The sequence below is a fragment of the Argentina silus genome, assembly GCF_951799395.1.
Source record: "Argentina silus genome assembly, chromosome: Y".
Taxonomy (NCBI): domain Eukaryota; kingdom Metazoa; phylum Chordata; class Actinopteri; order Argentiniformes; family Argentinidae; genus Argentina; species Argentina silus.
In genome coordinates this window covers 3,122,501-3,145,000 of record NC_139654.1, presented here as the reverse complement: position 1 = coordinate 3,145,000, position 22,500 = coordinate 3,122,501, and the positions used below count along the sequence as shown (strand labels likewise).

Here is a 22,500-nt window from a genome sequence, read left to right as displayed (position 1 = left end):
ATAGTGTGGTTTGTTGTGTTGCGTTGTGTTGTGTTGTGTTCTGTGTAGTGTTGTGGTCTGGTGTGGTCTGTTGTGTTGTTGTGTGTTCTGTAGTGTGGTTTGTAGTGTTGTGGTGCGTAGTGTAGTGTAGTGTAGTGTTGTGTAGTGTAGTGTAGTGTAGTGTAGTGTTGTGTTGTGTAGTGTAGTGGTGTGTATTGTAGTGTAGTGTAGTGTAGTGTAGTGTAGTGTAGTGTAGTGTGGTGTGAGCTATGATACTGAGCAGTAAAAGGTGTGTAAGTGTACATGTTGTTGTTAATAATTAACGAGAACAAGAGGAGGAAAGGGAGGGGAGTGAAAGAAAGAGAGAGAGAGAGAGAGAGTGAAGGAGGGGGAGAGGGAGGTAGGGAGGTAGAGAGAAAGAGGGAGGGAGAGAGGAAGGGAGGTAGGGAGAGAGAAAGAGGGAGGGAGACAGGAAGGGAGGTAGGGAGAGAGGGAGAGAGGGTGGGAGGTATAGGGAGAGGGGGGGGGACGTAGAGGGAGAGAGAGAAAAAGACAGAAAGAGGGAAAGAGAGAGAGAGAAAGAGATTGGATGGGGAGAAGAGGTAGGGAGGGAGAGAGGGAGGGAGGGAGAGAGGGAGGGAGAGAGAGCCAGTGAAGGAGGGAGGGAGAGAGGAAGGGAGGTAGGGAGAGAGGGTGGGAGGTAGAGGGAGAGAGAGAAAAAGACAGAGAAAGTGTATAGTGTGGTTTGTTGTGTTGCGTTGTGTTGTGTGTTGTGTTGTGTTGTGGTGTATAGTGTGGTTTGTTGTGTTGCGTTGTGTGTTGTGTTGTGGTGTGTAGTGTTTTAGTGTGGTGTGTTGTGTGTGTAGTGTAGTGTAGTGTTGTGTGGTGTGGTGTGGTGTGTTGTGTAGTGTTGTGTGAGTAGTGGTGTATAGTGTAGTGTGGTGTGAGAAAATGGAAAATAGCTTTGATTGACGTCTACTGGACATTCTTACTGCATTAAAGGGATACATCACAATTTGTTTTTTGTTGTAACATTATATCTAGTATATCTATATCTGACAGAGAATCAGAGAATCTATCCTAGTCTATATGGTGTACACATTTCCTCAGAGTAGAAAGGAGAAGCTCGGTCTGGCACAGGGGGAAGAGGAGAGAGAGATGTCGCCCTCCTCGACACACGCAGCTCTCTACTACACTGTAACAGAGTCCGTTGTACACAGAGGCAGACGCAGTATTTCGGTGAGGGATTTTGTCCCGTTTATTATCACACTTAGTCTTTTCAGCCCGTCTCAACGTTTTCGCGGCTTTACAGTCGTCCTCTCTCTGGCAAACCGCTCTCGTTCCCAGCCCTTCTACTGAAACGACAAAGGCACACACATCTTAAGCACTTAGCCAACGAGGTTTCATTTGCAACAGGTGTGCAACGAAGCCTCGCCGACACAACCCTGGCCACGGTCCTGTAGCTCCCTCTACAGGCCGAACGCTACATGTCCCCCCACATACACGTTGTACAGCAAATGGGAGGCGTTGACCGAGTCAGGTCAGAGAGGATGAGGGGAGACACATTTAACTGTGTAATTGTATTGATAATTTCCTGTACTTGTAACATTCAAGCCTCTGTTGTTTTATATTGATTGTTACATTCCTTTACAGTTCAGTCTTCTTCTAGTTCGTACTGTCGGCTTGTCCTGGACCAGCAGACAACCGTGACTGTTGAACCCTGCCTAGACCTTGTCCTGGACCAGCAGACAACCGTCACTGTTGAACCCTGCCTAGACCTTGTCCTGGACCAGCAGACAACCGTCACTGTTTAACCCTGACTAGACCTTGTCCTGGACCAGCAGACCACCGTGACTGTTTAACCCTGCATAGACCTTGTCCTGGACCAGCAGACCACCGTGACTGTTTAACCCTGCATAGACCTTGTCCTGGACCAGCAGACAACCGTGACTCTTGAATCCTGCATAGACCTTGTCCTGGACCAGCAGACAACCGTGACTCTTGAACCCTGCATAGACCTTGTTGAGTGAGTCCCACATCACATCATCAATCAAATAATCATTTAATTTCAAGTCAGATTTTCGCTTTGGTCATTCTTTTAAGTCTATTTCCTGCAGCATGAAAATCATACATGTGTGAGTGTGTGTGTGTGTGTGTGTGTGTGTGTGTGTGTGTGTGTGAGACATTTTAATGGCCAAATTTTGTCAGAGAATTACATTATTTACTTCCCTCCTATTCAACATTATCTAATGGAGGCTGCCAATTATTTACAGCAGGTTAAATGTTAGACGTTTATATTAGAGATAATCTGGACAAGATAGGCCACGCCCCCTCTCTGTCTCTAAGTCATGTTGACAACCTTGGAGATCTGTCAGACTGGACGTTGTGTTGACGACACACTAGAAGATTGAACAAAAAAGAATAATATGTGTATTTACGTGAACAGTTGTCAGTGGTGTGATAACTGTCATCCTGTCATATGCCCCATATGTGCTTCATCAGGTGATACAATGTGGACAAACTAGTTCATCCAGGGGAGAGCTGCATCAGTGAGGAGCCAGACAGAGAGCAGAGCTGAGCACTGAGGTGGGAGACAGATCACAACCGTAAGTTGACTGTGTGAGTGTTCAATACACTCCTCTATGAAGGGTCAATTAGTTGGTTTCCTGTATGTTTTGTTTTGTTATGTAAAGATTGGCTTATGTAATCAAAGTTAACTTTCATCTTTGATTTAATTTGAATTTTATTCAACCCGTAAGTGGAGAGAGAGAGAGAGAGAGAGAGATACTGTATATCCAGGATCAGCAGGCGTTCATGTCCCTTTCCTCCCTCTGTTGAGCCCCAGACTGTAGTTTCTCACTTCACTGGTTTTGAACTTTGGTCTCCTTTAACGTGCTGCGTGTGTTCATTGGGTTTATAGCAGGAGGTTCTCTGAGGAGAGGAGAGAGAGGAGGGGACCACTGCCTCTAAAATGAGTCTCTCTGGGGAGAGAGAGGAGGGGACCACTGCCTCTAAAATGAGTCTCTCTGGGGAGAGAGAGGAGGGGACCACTGCCTCGAAAATGAGTCTGTCTGGGGAGGTTGAAGCCATGGGGTAAGAGAAGAGTCTCTGGAGGTCATTTATCATGAAGACATTGTGAATATTGTAATTTATTGAATTGTATTGATTTGATGATTATTTTTGCCTTCTCAATCAGATGCCTGTGAGCTCACACTGGACCCAAACACAGCACACAGACTCCTCTCTCTGTCTGAGGAGAACAAAAAGGTGACACGGGGGAGAGAGAAGCAGCCGTATCCTGATCACCCAGAGAGATTTGACTACTGGTCACAGGTGCTGTGTAGAGAGGGTCTGACTGGGCGCCGTTACTGGGAGGTAGAGAGGAGTGGGGGAGTGGCTGTTATAGGAGTGACATATAAAGGAATCAGCAGGAGAGGAGAGGGTGATGACTGTGTGTTGGGATACAATGACAAGTCCTGGAGCCTGTTCTGCTTTGATGACAGATACTCCGCCTGTCACAATAAGAAGAAGACTGACATACCTGTCCCCTCCTCTGGCTCCCACAGAGTAGGAGTGTATCTGGACTGGCCGGCCGGCACTCTGTCCTTCTACAGCGTCTCCTCTGACACACGGACCCTCCTGCACACATTCCACTCCACATTCACTGAGCCCCTCTACCCAGGGTTTTATCTTTGGGGCGAGGGCTGTTCAGTGACCCTGTGTAAACTAGTCTCAGGGAGATCACACTGAACACCAAAGGCTCAAAGATGACGGATCAGAACATGATGCAGTTGGATAGTGGTGTGTTTTCAATGAGATGTTGGATGTACAGATGTTCCCTCTCCCAGTGTGTAGGGTGTAGTGTGTAGTGTGTCGTGTGTAGTTATATTATTTTTTACTGTATATATATGTATATATATATATATATATATATATATATATGTATATATACATTATTAAATTAAATAAAATGCATCTGATAGTAAAATAGACTGTAATTGATAGGAAATAGGTTCAGCAATTGAGCGACAAAAAAACAGAAGCTTACATGTTTTTTTTATTTTTTTTATGGAAATGCAACTGACAGTGAAACAATCCAGATGAATGATTAGATGATCAAATCAGACTGATGATGAACTCTGAGAATAACACAGGAGAGTGTCTGTATGTATATAAGAGTTGGTTAGATTGGGTGTTTGAGTTGTGATGCTGGATTACGTTGCTGTGTGTAAGATAGCAGGGAGTGGATGTGAAGACAGCTCTCCTTCTCTGTCAGTACAATATGGACAGTGTCTTCAGAACATCCTAATCTACACAGTGTGTAATTGATTCCTATGCAAATCAGAGACCCTATAAAAACAAAGATATTCATTCCGAAATGACATGAATTATTATCCTTGCATTAAGATGTACTCAATTCAACTTATTGAGTGATTTGTTGATGACATTTTTGCATTTTAACTAATTTTAAGACTGTCAAAGCAAAAAGTCTGAATATTTCTGTCCATGAGGTATTTTTGTATTTCACTTTTAATAAATGTACTGAAATGTCAAAAATCGTGTTTTCGCTTTGTCATTCTGGGGTATTGTGTGTGGATTGATGGCAAATTCTTTAAATTGAATCCATTTCAAATTTACTCTATAACACAAGAAAATGTGTAAAAAGTGAAGGGGTCTGAATACCTTCAGAAGGCGCTGTACATGTTCTGAACTTCACTTTCCATGTATTCCTTCATTTTTATATAGTAATCATCTAGTACAGTAATATCTATGCATCATGTGACATTGTGAGGTGCAGCCAAGGTGCAGGCTGCTTTTCCCCTCTCTGTCTGTGGGCTGTGGGAGGCATGGCTCTCATGAGAAGACTTCACCTGTCCCCTGTAGTACCGCCCCCTGCCATGGGAGGCATGGCTCTCATGAGAAGACTTCACCTGTCCTCTGCAGTACTGCTCCCGGCCATGGGAGGCATGGCTCTCATGAGAAGACTTCACCTGTCCCCTGCAGTACCTCTCCCTGCCATGGGAGGCATGGCTCTCATGAGAAGACTTCACCTGTCCCCTGCAGTACCGCTCCCGGCCATGGGAGGCATGGCTCTCATGAGAAGACTTCACCTGTCCCCTGCAGTACCGCTCCCTGCCATGGGAGGAATGGCTCTCATGAGAAGACTTCACCTGTCCCCTGCAGTACCGCCCCCTGCCATGGGAGGCATGGCTCTCATGAGAAGACTTCACCTGTCCCCTGCAGTACCGCTCCCGGCCATGGGAGGCATGGCTCTCATGAGAAGACTTCACCTTTCCGCTGCAGTACCGCTCCCTGCCATGGGAGGCATGGCTCTCATGAGAAGACTTCACCTGTCCCCTGCAGTACCTCTGACCCCAGACCCCCAGACCTCCAGACCCCCAGACCCCCAGACCCCCAGACCCCTATCCCCCAGACCTCTAGCCCTCAGATGGGGGCACCACCTGGTGGTCATTTACTAGTATTACAACAACAGAGAGATTAGAATCCAGCCAGTTAGCAATAAGCACTGGATCCTAAAAACCCAGAATTTGAACCTGAAATATTCTTTATAACATCACAGATCTTTTATAATGGAACAGTGTAATAGAACGTCAGTGTAATAGAACAGTGTAATAGAACATCAGTGTAATAGAACAGTGTAATAGAACATCAGTGTAATAGAACATCAGTGTAATAGAACATTAGTGTAATAGAACATCAGTGTAATAGAACAGTGTAATAGAACATTAATGTAATAGAACAGTGTAATAGAACATCAGTGTAATAGAACATCAGTGTAATAGAACAGTAGTGTAATAGAACAGTGTAATAGAACAGTGTAATAGAACATCAGTGTAATAGAACATCAGTGTAATAGAACATCAGTGTAATAGAACAGTGTAATAGAACATTAGTGTAATAGAACAGTGTAATAGAACATTAGTGTAATAGAACATTAGTGTAATAGAACATTAGTGTAATAGAACATCAGTGTAATAGAACATTAGTGTAATAGAACATCAGTGTAATAGAACATTAGTATAATAAAACATTAGTGTAATAGAACAGTGTAATAGAACATCAGTGTAATAGAACATTAGTATAATAAAACGTTAGTGTAATAGAACATTTATGTAATAGAACATTAGTATAATAGAACATCAGTGGAAACCAAAGGGGACGTTTTCTTTCCAGTGTTAACACTTCACTTAGCAATGTCATGACAACCCAAATGTGCAGACAGGCCTAGGAGACGAGTTAACCTTGACCCTGACTCTAACCCTGACCCTGACCCTGACTCTGACCCTAACCCTAACTCTGACCCTGAACCTGACTCTGACCCTAACTCTAACCCTGACCCTGACCCTAAACCCTGACCCTAACCCTAGGGGATGAGTTAACTTTAACCCTAACCCTTAACCCTGACCCTAACCCTAGGGCTAGTAGAACCATGTAGTTTGGCTCTTCAAACCCACCTCCTCGTTGCTAGGCAACCCCCCCCCTTTTCCCTCCACCGTTCGTATTTTACGACATTTTTTAGAAAAAAATGTTTTATGAAACTCCTTCAAACCACACAATCTCCCCACCCCCTCGTTGCTAGGTAACCCACCATATCCCGTCCCTTTCCGACATTTTCTTTTCCTTTACGACATTCCCTCAAACACACCAACCTCCCTTATTTTACGACATTTACTATTATTATTATTATTATTATTATTATTATTATTATTATTATTATTATTATATCTTTACGACATTTACTTCTTCTTTACGAGAGAAGGGGAGACAGACACCATGGAAACCACCACCACCACCGACACCGGCGGCTCCTCTGGTACTCGTAGCGGGTCCTCTGGGACCGTCTCCCCCGGTGGTACCGTCTCCTCTACCGGCTCCTCCGGCGGCTCTGGGACCGTCTCCGGCGGCTCTGGGACCGTCTCCCCCGGTGGTACCTCGTTTCTGACCCGGGCCACGACGCTCAACCTCCACACCGGGAACCTCGTCAACCGGAGCCGGCTGAAGAAGAAGTGTCCGTCGTCCCCGAGTGAGGAGGTAAGAAGGGCGGGGGGGGGGGTCGGGAGGCTAGAGGCTAATGCTAACGGGGCTAACGAAGCTAACGAATTTACCTACCGAGTGCAGTGTTGACGGGGTGCTAAAGGCGAATGCTAACTGGCTCTAACGAACTGACCGTGTGTGTGTGTGTATTATGAATGTGATTAAATAAATACTAAATATGTCGTTTTATTGTCATTTTCTGTCTGTCTGTCTGACCTGTTGTTGCCCTCCAGCTCCAGGATTGTATCCGCGCCATGCTGTCTCTGACCTGTCTGTCTCTCCATCTGACCTGTCTGTCTGTTGTTGCCGTAGCTCCAGGACTGTATCCGCGCCACGCTGAGTGACTGGTCCTCCGAGACGCCGTCGGCCGGGGAGAAGGTGAGACTCATCCCTCTCTTCTCTCTCTCCTTTCCTGTCTCTCTCTTCCTTCCCTCCTTTCTTGTCTTCCTTACCTCCCTCCCTCCTGTCTCTCTCTCTCCTTCCTTCTCTCCTTCCCTTCCCTCCTTTCTTGTTTCCTGTCTTCTTTCCTTACTGTCGGCGGAGGAGAAGGTGAGACTCATCCCTCTCTTCCCTCCCTCCTTTCCTTCGTCTCTCTCTGGATGCTCCACACGCACAGACACGCACACCCACATACAGGCACACTCACGCGCCCAGAGGCGTCAATGTTTAGTGAGTCAAGTGGCAACGTGTGTGTGTGTGTGTGGGTGCTCCTGAGAGAGGGAGACACACACACTCACACAGACACACCCGTGTTTAGTGAGTCAAGTGACAACTTCATATTTATATTTATTCTGCTATCTACCTCATGTTACTGAGATAGATAGATAGAAACTTTATTTATCCCAGGGGGAAATTCAGGTTCCAAGTAGCGTACAGACATAGGGGTATCACACATAACATACACATACAACATTAGCAGTATTTTATACAGGCGAGGTGCAGTTGTAAATGTCTTTGCAGTTAGGTGAGGTGCTAAAAGGTAAGGTGCAATTATAGCATTAAATACTAAAAACTAAATACGGGCTACATAAATATGGACTATTTTTAAAGTGCATTTAGTCCCGGCTGGTGGAGGGAGGTAGGGGCTCTGTATGAGACCTAGCATAGCTAGTAAACATTGTAGATAATGAGGTGAAACAGTGACATGATACATGATGGTGATGTGATACAGAGGGTGGAGGTTATGCAGAGAAGTCCATCTCTTTGCCCTTGATTGACATGTTGTAGAGTTGTATGGCTCTGGGGACAAATGATTTAGTCAGTCTGTCAGTTTTGCTTGTCAGTGCTCGTAGCCTCCAGCTGATCAAGCTCTTCTGCTGGATGATGGTGTGGTACAGTGGGTGACCTTCATTGTCCATGATGGTGAGCAGTTTGCTCAGAGTTCTTTTTTCCATTACTGAAGTCATGCTCTCCTGTTAATACACATATATACTGCTAGACTGCATTACCCATACAGCTCATATGCTGCTACACTGTTCATACTGGAACTATTTATTCTGCTATAATGCTACTGCTAATTCATATACTGCACTACTTACTGCTCATATATTGCACTACCTGTAAATACTGTTCATTGCACTTTCTGCTATTTTGCACTTCTGGTTAGACGCTAACTGCATTTCGTTGTCTCTGTACTTGTACTCTGCACAATGACAATAAAGTTGAATCTAATCTAAAACGTGTGTGTGGGTGGGTGCTCCTGAGACAGGGAGAGAGAGAGGGAGACACACACACAGGCAGGGAGACGGGGGGGAGGCAGAGAGGGGGGGGGGTTAAACAGGGAGGGAGGTTAAACAGGGAGGGAGGTTCTGCTGAGGTCAGCTAATCTCTCTCTCTGGTTCGACTAGTCTGGTCTGTCTCTAACCTGTCTCTCTCTCTCTAACCTGTCTGTCTGTCCAGGAGTCAGACGTCCTGGACTGCTCCCCCCCCCCAGGCACGCCTGTCTGTCTTTCTGTAATCTGTCTGTCCTGAACCTGTTTGTCTCTCAGACCTGTCTGTCTCTCCAGGAGTCTGACGTCCTGGACTGTTCCGGCCATCACGCCTGTCTGTCTCTCTCTCTCTCTCTCTCTAACCTGTCTGTCTCTCCAGGAGTCTGACGTCCTGGACTGCTCCACCCCCCAGGCGGCCGAGACCACCATCACACCGGAGGAGAGGGAGGAGCTGAAGGTGTCTGGTACGCTACGACAAGCTAACGCAGGCTAACGCTACGCTAATGCAGGCTAAGGCAGGCTCACGCAGGCTAACGCAGGCTAACACATGATACCGCCACCACATGCTGCCGCACGCTAACACACACCACGATAACACATGCTAATAAATGCTAGTGCATGCTAACACCGGCTCACACGCACCACGATAACACACGCTAACCCAGGGCTAACAAACGATACCAGCCCATGATTACACACGACGCGACCACACGTTAACCCAGGCTAACGTTGTCGTTGCAGTCAAGCTGTTCCTGTGCGAGTCGGACCAGTCGTGCATCAGACAGGCTGTCGACCTGGGTGAGTCCTGCCTGCCTGCCTGTCTGTTTGTCTCTCCCCTCCACAGCCTGTCTCACCCTCACCCTGGCGACCAGGAGGACAACATCCCCCCCCCCACACCCAGACCCTCTCGGACCTCTAACCTGTCTCCCTCCCCCCCAACAGCCTGTCTTACTCTCGCCCTCTCCCAACTCGACTCGGTCATCCTGGCGCCCCCTCCCGGCCCCCCGGGGGACGACCACGCCCCCCAGACCCTCTCGGACCTGCGGCCGGCGTGGGTTGTCTTGGAAACGCTGGTGGCGTCCGGGAAGGTGGTCGCCATCGGGACGTCGGACCTGGACAAGGGCCTCCTGGAGGAGCTGCACAACTGGGCCCAGGTGGGTGTCTGTCTGTCTTTCTCTGGCCTGTCTGTTTGTCCTGGGCTGGGGGGGAGGGTGGGCGTCTGTCCCTGACCTGTGTCCTGTGTCAACCTGGCGTCCTGGGGGGGGGGGGGGGGGTGGTTCTGTCTGTCTAACCTGGACAAGGGCCTCCTGGAGGAGCTGCACGACTGGGCCCAGGTGGGTGTCTGTCTGTCTGTCTGTTCCTGACCTGTCTGTCTGTCTGTCTTTCCTGGACAAGGGCCTCCTGGAGGAGTTGTACGACTGGGACCAGGTTGGTGTCTGTCTCTGACCTGTCTGTCTGTCCTGGACAAGGGCCTCCTGGAGGAGCACTACGACTGGGCCCAGGTGGGTGTCTGTCTGTCTGTCCTGGGCTGGGGGTATCTGTCTCTCTCTCCATGTCCAAGGTGAAACCCCACCAGTAACCAGGTCAACCTGAGGGCGTACGTCAACTGTCTGTCTCTCTCTGTCCCAACCAAGCAGTTAACAGTGTCTCTCTCTCTCTCTCTCTTCCGTATTCAAGGTGAAGCCCACCAGTAACCAGGTCAACCTGGCATCCTGTTGTGTGATGCCCCCCGATCTGACAGCGTACGCCAAGCAGGCGGGGGTCCAGCTACTGACCCACAACGACCCCAAAGGTGGGTGTCTGTCTGTGTGTCTCTCTCTGACCTGTCTATCCCCCCTCTAACCTAACCTCCCTCTCCATCTGAGCTGTCTGTCTCTCTCCCTCTAACCTGTCTGTCTCTCTGTCGTCTTCCAGAGCTCATCACGTCGGCGGGCTTCCAGGAGGCGCTCCGTGAGAGCGCGGCATTAGCGACGGCGTCCCACGGCGACACCGACCGTGATGACCGTGGTGACGCGGCGTCGGCGTGGCGCCTCCGCTGGGTCCTGCGCTACGCCATCATCGTCAAGAGCCGCGGCATCATCAAGGCCAAGGGCTACCTGGTCCACGCCACCCGGGTAGCATAGCATAGTCTGGTGTAGTCGAGGATAGCCTAGTGTAGTGTAGCCTTAGCGTAGCATAGCCTGGTGCGGCCTAGCCTTAGCGTAGCATCGTGTAGCCTTGGTTAGCCTGGTTAGCGTATGCCGGACGACACCTAGGTTCAGTTGAAAGGCTTAGCTACGGGTTTAGCCACGCTAGGGTTAGCTCATAGCGGCTAACGTGAACCAGACGTTGGTTGGGGCCTGCTGTTAGCGCTGATGTTGAAGTGCCTGTCTGCCTGTCTGTCAGAGTACACTAGCTAGCGGCTAGGTGGCTAAAACATGCTAGGTAGCAGCTAGGTGGCTACTCACACCCACACACATTTGATTGAATTGATGACTAATAAAATAATTCATGGATTAAAAAAAAACAGATGATGTCGTTTTGGTTATTTCATTAAAAAGGGAGGGAGGGGGAGGCGTCTGGTTGATACCCTGACCCTATCCCTGTAGGGCGTCTGTGACCCCCCCACTACCCCCCTGTACCAACCCTAACCCTAGAGACCTCTTCACCCCCACTAAACCTAACCCTAACTCCCTATCAGCTCGTGAGGACAGTTAGGGGTTAGGTTTAGGGTTAACCGTTGCCGAGAAAAAGTCAAGCGGGAAAAGATTTAGATTTTTTAAATGATGGGTATGTCACACACATGTTTTCTGTTTTGGGTTAGGGTTAACCCTAGTACAGGGGGGTGGTGGGGGTGAAGAGGTCTCTAGGGTTAGGGTTAGTACAGGGGGGTGGTGGGGGTGAAGAGGTCTCTAGGGTTAGGGTTAGTACAGGGGGGTGGTGGGGGTGAAGAGGTCTCTAGGGTTAGGGTTAGTACAGGGGGGTGGTGGGGGTGAAGAGGTCTCTAGGGTTAGGGTTAGTACAGGGGGGTGGTGGGGGTGAAGAGGTCTCTAGGGTTAGGGTTAGTGCAGGGGGGTCATCAATTCAATCAAATGTGTGTGTGTGGGTGTGTGTAGCCACCTAGCTGCTACCTAGCGTACTCTGACTGACAGACAGACAGACACAGACAGACATACAGACAGGCACTTCAACATCAGCGCTAACAGCAGGCCCCAACCAACCAACCAATGTCTGGTTCACGTTAGCCGCTATGAGCTAACCCTAGCGTACCTAACCTAACCCTAAGCGTGGCTAAACCCAAGCGCCGTCCGGCAAACGCTAACCAGGCTAACCAAGGCTACACGATGCTACGCTAAGGCTACACTACACTAGGCTAGCCTCGACTACACCAGACTATGCTACACTACGCTACCCGGGTGGCGTGGACCAGGTAGCCCTTGGCCTTGATGATGCCGCGGCTCTTGACGATGATGGTGTAGCGCAGGACCCAGCGGAGGCGCCAGGCCGACGCCGCGTCACCGCGGTTACGGTGGCCGCGGTCATCACGGAGCGCCTCCTGGAAGCCCGCCGACGTGATGAGCTCTGGAAGACGACAGAGAGACAGGTCAAAGACAGACAGACAGCTCAGAGGGAGAGGGGGGGAGGGAGAGAGAGAGACAGGTTAGAGGGGAGACAGACAGGTCAGAGAGAGAGAGACAGTGCCTCCTGGAAGCCCGCCGCCGAGATGAGCTCTGGAAGGAGAGAGAGAGAGAGACAGGTTAGAGGGAGAGACAGACATGGAAAGAGAGGGAGGGAGAGAGAGAGTCAGGTCAGAGAGAGACAGACAGCTCAGATGAAGAGGGAGGTTAGGTTAGAGGGGGGACAGACAGGTCAGAGAGAGACAGACAGGTCAGGGACAGAGAGAGAGACACACAGACAGACACCCCCAGACAGACACCCACCTTTGAGGTCGTTGTGGGTCAGTAGCTGGACCCCCGCCTGCTTGGCGTACACCGTCAGATCGGGGGGCATCACACAACAGGACGCCAGGTTGACCTGGTTGTCGTGACTAAAACATTTCCTATTGTATATCGCTCAGGGTCTGGCTAGGTAGGCTGTAGTAGACGCTAGTAGAACAAACGGAGACGAGAGTTACGTTGAAATAAAATGATCTTCGGTTTATTGTTCCATTTTCCACAAAAATGATATTCAAAATGCAGGCTATCAAAATTATAAAGCAATCTAGTAAGCTAAAATATGCTACCATTTGCGAACAAACAAACAGGCTGTCAAGGTCAAGATCAAGGTCTAAAGACTGTGTGCTTTCCTAGCCAAAAACCCCTACTGGTAGCCTTGGCACTTCCTATATAATAACGGACCTCTCCATCTGCAGGGGGAGCCACTAAACAGAAATCACCGTCACACATATTACAACATAGAAAATGAGCACTTTATGTCCCAAAAGAAAAATATAGAAATTGGCTCCTACATAACCGGCCCCTAATTGTATCACAAAAACAATTACTTATATCAATTTAAAGGAGCCTATGTTACTTCAATCATTAACAAACTTAGAAATATCGATGATTTCAATAATAATAAACATTGTGTGAGGTGTGACGATCTACTTGACCTTTAGGTAGACCTCAATGGGTTCCTGAAGCCGGATGGCTGCTACTATTCTGTGTCTTCTAGCAGCAGACAGAGCTTTGTTATGGGTCTCTCCAGAACGCTGGTTTGTGTCTTGACTTTGACAGCTCTCACCAGGCCTTTGGAGTCCGACTTCACCTCCAACACTCTTCCTAAGACCCATGAGCCGCGTGGTGCAGAGGAATCGACCACCATCACCACGTCTCCAGGAGTGAAGCTTCTCCTCTTCGTGCACCATTTTTGTCTCTCCTGCATGAGAGGTAAGTACTCCTGGCTCCAACGCTTCCAAAATAAATCGGCCATGTATTGCACCTGTCTCCAGCGACGCCTTACGTACAGGTCATTCTGCTCAAAGATTCCAGGTGGTAGAATGGGCTTGGTTTTTAGGAGCAAGATGTGGTTTGGGGTAAGAGGCTCAAAGTCCTGTTGCTGCTGACTGTGGTGATTGGACGGCTGTTTAAGATGGCTTCCACTTCACACAGGATGGTCTGCAGCCCCTCATCGTCCAGAGTCTGTTGTCTCAAAACAGAATGGAGGACCCTTCTCACTGACCTTATGAGCCGCTCCCACACTCCTCCATGGTGGGATGCTCCAGGGGGATTGAAACTCCACTGTACACCCCTGTGAAGAAGAGCTCCTTCTACTTTCTTCTGGTTGAGGGCTGAGAGGGCTTCCCTGAGCTCCCTCTCGGCCCCGACAGAATTGGTGCCGTTGTCAGACCGGATATGTTTCACTTGTCCCCTCCTGCAGGTGAACCGTCTCAAGGCGTTGATACAGGAGTCTGTATCAAGAGAGTTGGCGACTTCAATATGCACGGCCCTACTAGTCATGCATGTGAATAATACCCCGTACCTCTTCAATGTGGTGCGTCCTCTTTTGACGTCGATAGGGCCAAAATAATCAACACCTACATTGGTGAATGCAGGCAAGTTTGGCTGGAGCCTTTCCTGTGGCAAGTCAGCCATCTTCTGCTCTCCGATTTTGGCTCTGTGCTGCCTGCACACGACACAATCTCCTATTATTTTCCTTGAGGCAGAGTTGGCCTTGATTATCCAGTATTTTTTCCTCAGCTCTGAGAGAATGTGGTTTCTCCCTCCATGTCCAGTTTTTTTATGAATGTCACGTAGAATGAGTGTGGAAGTGTGACTGCTTTTAGGGAGAATGACAGGGAACTTCATCTCCTCTGGCATAGCTGCCCGGCTCAAACGTCCTCCCACTCTGAGCATTCCCTCCTTCAACACTGGGTCAAGTCTGTAGAGGCCGCTCGTCCTCTTGGATGTAACAGATAATGGAGTTCTCTGCTTTCTCCAGATCTTCCAGAGAGACTGTTTGTCTGCCCTGTGTGGCTTTGACATCCGCTATCTTCTGGTCAATGGCCTTCTGAGCGTTTCGAGTAACTGTGTTTTGGTTGATAGTGGACTGAAGCACTTTCCTTCTCTGAGCCAGCAACTTCAAAGCTTCCTTTAGCTTCTGAAACCATGCCACTGCAACCTTCAGTCTTCTCCAGCTGGAGAAATATGTGATCAGCATGTCTGTGGGCTTGTCACCTCCTTTGCCGATAGTTGCAACGGTTGGGTTTCTCTTGACCTCTGAGTCATCAACAGAGAGTGTGATAGAGACCAGGGGGAACTGTGGCCTCTTCTGACTTCCAGATCATTTCTGGGCCATGAATCCAGCCTGTGTTCTTCAAAAAGGCGTCAGCTTTCTGCCCCCTAGAGGCAGCATCGGCAGGATTCATCTTTGTATTTACGTATCTCCATTGTGCCACCTTTGTGGCCTCTCTAATAGCAGAGATCCTGTTGGAGACAAATGTGTGGAACCTTGTGTGTTCATTAGCGATGTACTTGAGTACTGACTGGCTATCAGTCCAAAACATTGAGTTTTGCAGCTGTAGCTGTAACTCTGAGCGGAGCATTTTATCCACTTTAGTGGCGAGCACTGCGGCAGCGAGCTCCATCCTGGGGATCGTCGTTTTCTTCAAGGGAGCCACTCTGGCCTTTCCTGTCATGAAGGCAACATGAACAGTGTTCTCCTCGTTCACGAGTCTCAAGTAGCAGTCCACTTGATCCACCGGTTCAAGAACCCTTGAGGTACTTCCTCATCCCAGCCACACTGGATGCTGCAGAGCTCCTGTAGTAGCAGCTTGGCTGTAAGGGTGAAGGGAGCGAGGAACCCTAAGGGGTCATAAATGGAGCTGACCATTGACAGTATCCCTCTTCGAGTGGGTGGTTGTGGCTTGATGGTGACATTGAATGTGAAATTGTCCTCTTCCACCACCCATCGCACTCCAAGTGCACCTTCAGTTGGGAGTCTGTCTTTGTCCAGGTTGAGCTCCTTTACCTCTTTCGCTCTTCCTGCTTTAGGAATGGTGGCAAGCACCTGACTGTTGTTGGTTATCCATTTGGAGAGTTGGAAACCTCTCTGACAAGCAGACGTGAGCTCTGTGATGAGTAGACTGGCATCGTTCTCTGTAGACACAGACTTTAAGCAGTCGTCAACATAAAAATTGTTCAGGATTGTGTCAACCACTTCAGGTCTCAGATGTTTCCTGTTGTCTTCAGCTGTTCTTCTTAGCGCATAGTTTGCACAGCTGGGTGAAGATACAGCGCCAAACAGGTGCACCGTCATGCGATACTCCACAGGGGTCAGACTTACATCTCCACCAGGCCACCATAGGAATCTCAGAAAATCCTTGTCCTCTTCAGAAACCTTTACCTGGTGGAACATGGCTTGTATGTCAGCCATCATTGCGATTGGCTCCTGGCGGAACCTGAGGAGCACTCCTATGAGGCGATTGGTTAGGTCTGGACCTTGAAGCAATTCAGAGTTAAGTGATGTGCCGTTGAAGGATGCTCCACAGTCAAAAACAACTCTGAGTTTTCCTTTTCTGGAGTGGTACACCCCATGGTGGGGTATGTACCAGACCTTTCCATCCTTGCGCCTCAGCTGCTCCTGCGGAACTGCCTCGGCGTAGCCTTTGTCTATGACATCAGAGAGAAATGTTGTGTATTCCTCATGGTATGTCACGTTCCTTTTGAACTTCCTTTTCAGGCTTGACAGACGCTGTTCAGCCACATGGTGATTATCAGGCAGTGACACATCATCTCTCCTGAATGGCAATCTGAGACTGTAGTGTCCATCCACAATCTTGACTGAGTCCTCAGCAATCTTCATGAACCTTTTGTCCTCCATGGACATCTCCTTTGTCTCTTCATATGACTTTTCACTGAAGTCAGTGTTGTACTGTGAGACCAGCTGCTCCTGAATGTTGACCAGTGAAATCCTGTTGGCAGAGACTGAGTGACCTTTTCCTCTTCCTCCTCTCAGTGGTCCATTGACCACCCAGCCCAGCCTTGTCCTTACTGCATATGGACCCTCCCCTTGGCTGTTGATGACCTGCAATGGTTCCATTACCACTGGTGCATCAGTGCCAATCAATAGGTCAACATCAGCATCGATGCTGTGGAGTCTGACGTCCTTGAGGTATGGCCACTTGACTATATCACTTGGGTTAGGGATGTTCTGTTTTGTGACGGGCATGGTCTTGTGGGTGTATGCCACTGGGAGGGGTATGAATGTGTTGCCATGTAGCTCACTCACCTCCAGACCTGGGACAATATGACTGTTTACTGTCTTCTCTTGACCCATGGTGCGGAGCAGAATGTTGGTCTCTTTTCCTCTGATGTTCAACTGGTGCATGAGTCTGTCTGTGCAAAATGTGGCCGTACTGCCAGGGTCGAGGAATGCATATGTATGGATGATCTTGTTCCCTTTGTTGGATTTCACCTTAACAGGCACGATAGCCAGTGCACACTCCTCTTCACCGGCCCCAATATGGCCACCGGCCCCAATATGGCCACATGCAGAGAGCTTCACCCCATGGCTAGTTGAGTCCTCTGCTGTTCCTTGCACCGTTCCTTTTTCCTTGTCCAATGTTCCTATGTGAAGCACAGTTGGGTGGGTCTTATTGCACACTTTGCATGAGAGGCGCCTGTTGCAGTCTTTGCTCATGTGCCCTGGTTTGAGACACCCGAAACAGATTCCCTTTTCCTTTAGGAAACCAATCTTTTCTTTGTGCATTTTCCTTTTGAGTTGTGGACATGTCTCCATCATGTGTTCATTTGAACAGAACAAACAGACTTGCTCCTTCGTGAGCTGAGGTGTGGCTTGTGAGTTGCCATCTTGAGGTTGGGGTACGCACGCCACGCCGGTGGCGAAGTTGCTGCCAGTCAACTTCGGCTTTTGTGACTTGAAGGCTGTGGGCTTCTTTGCTGTAGTGCTGCGTGGATTGACTGTAGCATCCTGAATGTTGCCGAACACAGGGTCTGTTACAATCTTCACTTGTGTTTCAATGAACTTGACCAAGTCACTGAATTTTGCCCTGCTGTGCCGCCTTTCCTGTAGATTGTATGCTTCTGTTCTCCATCTTTCCCTGAGTTTAAAGGGCAACTTTGCAACAAGTGATTGTAGATTGGATGATAAATCAAGCTCCTCTAGGTATGCAATTTCAGCTATTGCATTACAGCAGCCCCTGAGGTACAAAGCAAATGCCTCTAATGCTTTGGAGTCTTCAGGCTTGATGGGGGACCAGGACAGGGCCTTTTCCATATATGCATTGGCAATTTTGAATTCATTACCGTAATGCTCTTGAAGCAGCTCTTTAGCTTTCACGTAGCCATTGTTTGGATCCATGTACATGCAGGTCCTAACTAGTTCTCTAACCTGCCCCCTGGTGTACTGTTCAAGGTAGCACAACCTGTCTTTTGCACTGTCAGTCTTGGTCTCTATGATGTGCTCAAAGGATCTGATAAATGATCTATATTCAACCAGATCACCTTCAAAGACCTTAATGTCCTTTGGCGGCAGAGATGACAGTTGCTGTTGCTTGATGAGAGCGGCAGTGATGTCATTTTGGCTCTGTAAGATGTTATACAGAGCTGCACCTCTTGGGTTTGTTTGTGGTGCTTGTTGTGCTGGGGCTTGCACAGAGAATGAAGGGTTAGGAAGGTTAAATGGTGGTTGGGTGTGCATAGGGGTTCCACTTTGTGTTACATTTCCACTTGCTGGCTGTGGCTGTGCACCTGTGGGCTGTGCGGCTGGCTGTGAGTGTGAACCTGACTGTGCACTTTGTTGTTGCCCATAAGCTGAATGTCCATGAGGTGGTGCTCTAGGCGTTACAGCGGGATACAGGAATACCGTCATGCGATACTCCACAGGGGTCAGACTTACATCTCCACCAGGCCACCATAGGAATCTCAGAAAATCCTTGTCCTCTTCAGAAACCTTTACCTGGTGGAACATGGCTTGTATGTCAGCCATCATTGCGATTGGCTCCTGGCGGAACCTGAGGAGCACTCCTATGAGGCGATTGGTTAGGTCTGGACCTTGAAGCAATTCAGAGTTAAGTGATGTGCCGTTGAAGGATGCTCCACAGTCAAAAACAACTCTGAGTTTTCCTTTTCTGGGGTGGTACACCCCATGGTGGGGTATGTACCAGACCTTTCCATCCTTGCGCCTCAGCTGCTCCTGCGGAACTGCCTCGGCGTAGCCTTTGTCTATGACATCAGAGAGAAATGTTGTGTATTCCTCATGGTATGTCACGTTCCTTTTGAACTTCCTTTTCAGGCTTGACAGACGCTGTTCAGCCACATGGTGATTATCAGGCAGTGACACATCATCTCTCCTGAATGGCAATCTGAGACTGTAGTGTCCATCCACAATCTTGACTGAGTCCTCAGCAATCTTCATGAACCTTTTGTCCTCCATGGACATCTCCTTTGTCTCTTCATATGACTTTTCACTGAAGTCAGTGTTGTACTGTGAGACCAGCTGCTCCTGAATGTTGACCAGTGAAATCCTGTTGGCAGAGACTGAGTGACCTTTTCCTCTTCCTCCTCTCAGTGGTCCATTGACCACCCAGCCCAGCCTTGTCCTTACTGCATATGGACCCTCCCCTTGGCTGTTGATGACCTGCAATGGTTCCATTACCACTGGTGCATCAGTGCCAATCAATAGGTCAACATCAGCATCGATGCTGTGGAGTCTGACGTCCTTGAGGTATGGCCACTTGACTATATCACTTGGGTTAGGGATGTTCTGTTTTGTGACGGGCATGGTCTTGTGGGTGTATGCCACTGGGAGGGGTATGAATGTGTTGCCATGTAGCTCACTCACCTCCAGACCTGGGACAATATGACTGTTTACTGTCTTCTCTTGACCCATGGTGCGGAGCAGAATGTTGGTCTCTTTTCCTCTGATGTTCAACTGGTGCATGAGTCTGTCTGTGCAAAATGTGGCCGTACTGCCAGGGTCGAGGAATGCATATGTATGGATGATCTTGTTCCCTTTGTTGGATTTCACCTTAACAGGCACGATAGCCAGTGCACACTCCTCTTCACCGGCCCCAATATGGCCACCGGCCCCAATATGGCCACATGCAGAGAGCTTCACCCCATGGCTAGTTGAGTCCTCTGCTGTTCCTTGCACCGTTCCTTTTTCCTTGTCCAATGTTCCTATGTGAAGCACAGTTGGGTGGGTCTTATTGCACACTTTGCATGAGAGGCGCCTGTTGCAGTCTTTGCTCATGTGCCCTGGTTTGAGACACCCGAAACAGATTCCCTTTTCCTTTAGGAAACCAATCTTTTCTTTGTGCATTTTCCTTTTGAGTTGTGGACATGTCTCCATCATGTGTTCATTTGAACAGAACAAACAGACTTGCTCCTTCGTGAGCTGAGGTGTGGCTTGTGAGTTGCCATCTTGAGGTTGGGGTACGCACGCCACGCCGGTGGCGAAGTTGCTGCCAGTCAACTTCGGCTTTTGTGACTTGAAGGCTGTGGGCTTCTTTGCTGTAGTGCTGCGTGGATTGACTGTAGCATCCTGAATGTTGCCGAACACAGGGTCTGTTACAATCTTCACTTGTGTTTCAATGAACTTGACCAAGTCACTGAATTTTGCCCTGCTGTGCCGCCTTTCCTGTAGATTGTATGCTTCTGTTCTCCATCTTTCCCTGAGTTTAAAGGGCAACTTTGCAACAAGTGATTGTAGATTGGATGATAAATCAAGCTCCTCTAGGTATGCAATTTCAGCTATTGCATTACAGCAGCCCCTGAGGTACAAAGCAAATGCCTCTAATGCTTTGGAGTCTTCAGGCTTGATGGGGGACCAGGACAGGGCCTTTTCCATATATGCATTGGCAATTTTGAATTCATTACCGTAATGCTCTTGAAGCAGCTCTTTAGCTTTCACGTAGCCATTGTTTGGATCCATGTACATGCAGGTCCTAACTAGTTCTCTAACCTGCCCCCTGGTGTACTGTTCAAGGTAGCACAACCTGTCTTTTGCACTGTCAGTCTTGGTCTCTATGATGTGCTCAAAGGATCTGATAAATGATCTATATTCAACCAGATCACCTTCAAAGACCTTAATGTCCTTTGGCGGCAGAGATGACAGTTGCTGTTGCTTGATGAGAGCGGCAGTGATGTCATTTTGGCTCTGTAAGATGTTATACAGAGCTGCACCTCTTGGGTTTGTTTGTGGTGCTTGTTGTGCTGGGGCTTGCACAGAGAATGAAGGGTTAGGAAGGTTAAATGGTGGTTGGGTGTGCATAGGGGTTCCACTTTGTGTTACATTTCCACTTGCTGGCTGTGGCTGTGCACCTGTGGGCTGTGCGGCTGGCTGTGAGTGTGAACCTGACTGTGCACTTTGTTGTTGCCCATAAGCTGAATGTCCATGAGGTGGTGCTCTAGGCGTTACAGCGGGATACAGGAAAGTGGGTGAGGCAGGTGATGTTAGAAGGCTTTGATGGCTGAAATGAGGTCCTTTTGGGGGCACAACTGATGTGTCCACAGTGCTCCTTTGCACTGGTTCAGTTTGTTTTGAACTTGTTCCGGTTTCCATTCCAGAAGCTTGTGTTCCTGACTCCTCAAAATATTCAGTCATCCCATCATCTCCTTATGTTCTCGTCTGAGTCTCCATGCGTTTGCTGAAAACAGAGATTTTAGCTGAAGCAGCTTCCAACTCAGCTCTCAGTTCCAATGCTTCCTTTCTTTTCCTGATTTGTTCCTTTTGCCTATTGAGCATTTCCTCCTCATCCTCCAAGGCATGTTTTTCTATGAGCGCACTCAATTTTGCTTCCAAGGCAGCCTTCTCCGCTTCAGCCTGGGTGCATGAAGATGCTGTAGAAGAGACTTTGGAACTGACTTGAGATGCACTTTCATGGGGAGCAACATCAACAACAGCTTTAGCATCCTTACCATTAGTGACATCTCCATCATCATCATCATCATCATCAGTCATTTTGGGTGGATTTGACAGCCAGTTATTCACATGAGCGTTAAATTCATCAACAGAGGCTATTTTGGGCTTAAACCAATTGTCATTGTCTCTGTCGTCATCATTCAACAGCTTTTGATAGGTGGAATGTGCATCTTTAAATTCTCCGACCAAGGCATCATATCTGAACATATTCTCCTTCACCTCATCAATATTTGCCACATCCTTCATCAATTCAAGGACTATGTTCTTTCTGCGCGTTAACTGCCCAAGCTTGGCTTTTCTGGATGAACGCATTTCCTTTTCCTCCAAAACATTTGCGATGTCCTCCGAGCGGACTTTTGCCTCGCCATCAGTCATGTTGACACAAGCTGACTTTACTTCTTATCAAAACGGGATTGTTGTATCATGCCAAGTTCGCGTTCGTTAATTTCTTCGTTCAGCCCAGTCCTAGCACCAGGCGCTCCGTATTACAATAATGCGGTCCAAATTCAAACAAGCGTGGCACACCAAACAATTTATAACTCCTGGCTTTGTCACAAATCCACTCCTTTAGTGATCCTTAATCCATATTACATCCATCTTGAAGGAACTCTCATCCAATCTTGCAATTTTACATACCGCTCCGCGCTTAGCATTAGCATTAGCCGTCGTACGTTGATTCCTCCTGGTCCTTTGTTTGGTGCCACGCTGTTCCTCCAAACTCCACGTTTCCTTGGAAAACCCAGTAATCCACGGATCCACAAGCAAGTCTTTAGACTAATGTAGTGACTAAAACATTTCCTATTGTATGTCACTCAGGGTTTGGCTAGGTAGGCTGTAGTAGACGCTTGAACAAACGGAGACGAGAGTTACGTTGAAATAAAATGATCTTCGG

At 48.3% G+C, this 22,500-nt stretch overlaps 1 protein-coding gene across 1 annotated transcript in view; it reads left to right on the top strand.

Moving 5' to 3' along the window:
* LOC310823722 (glutamate--cysteine ligase regulatory subunit-like) overlaps positions 1-11,482 on the top strand; it is a gene marked incomplete at its 5' end in the record, with an annotated part of 27,901 nt that extends 16,419 nt beyond the window's left edge. Inside the window, 6 exons of the mRNA XM_083696574.1 lie at positions 888-893; positions 9,124-9,208; positions 9,486-9,542; positions 9,687-9,898; positions 10,422-10,536; positions 10,659-11,482. Coding sequence (XP_083552700.1) covers positions 888-893; positions 9,124-9,208; positions 9,486-9,542; positions 9,687-9,898; positions 10,422-10,536; positions 10,659-10,867 — 684 coding nt within the window. The 3' untranslated portion in view covers positions 10,868-11,482. The remainder of the gene's footprint in view (positions 1-887; positions 894-9,123; positions 9,209-9,485; positions 9,543-9,686; positions 9,899-10,421; positions 10,537-10,658) is intronic.
* Between the last annotated feature and the right edge of the window lie 11,018 nt (positions 11,483-22,500).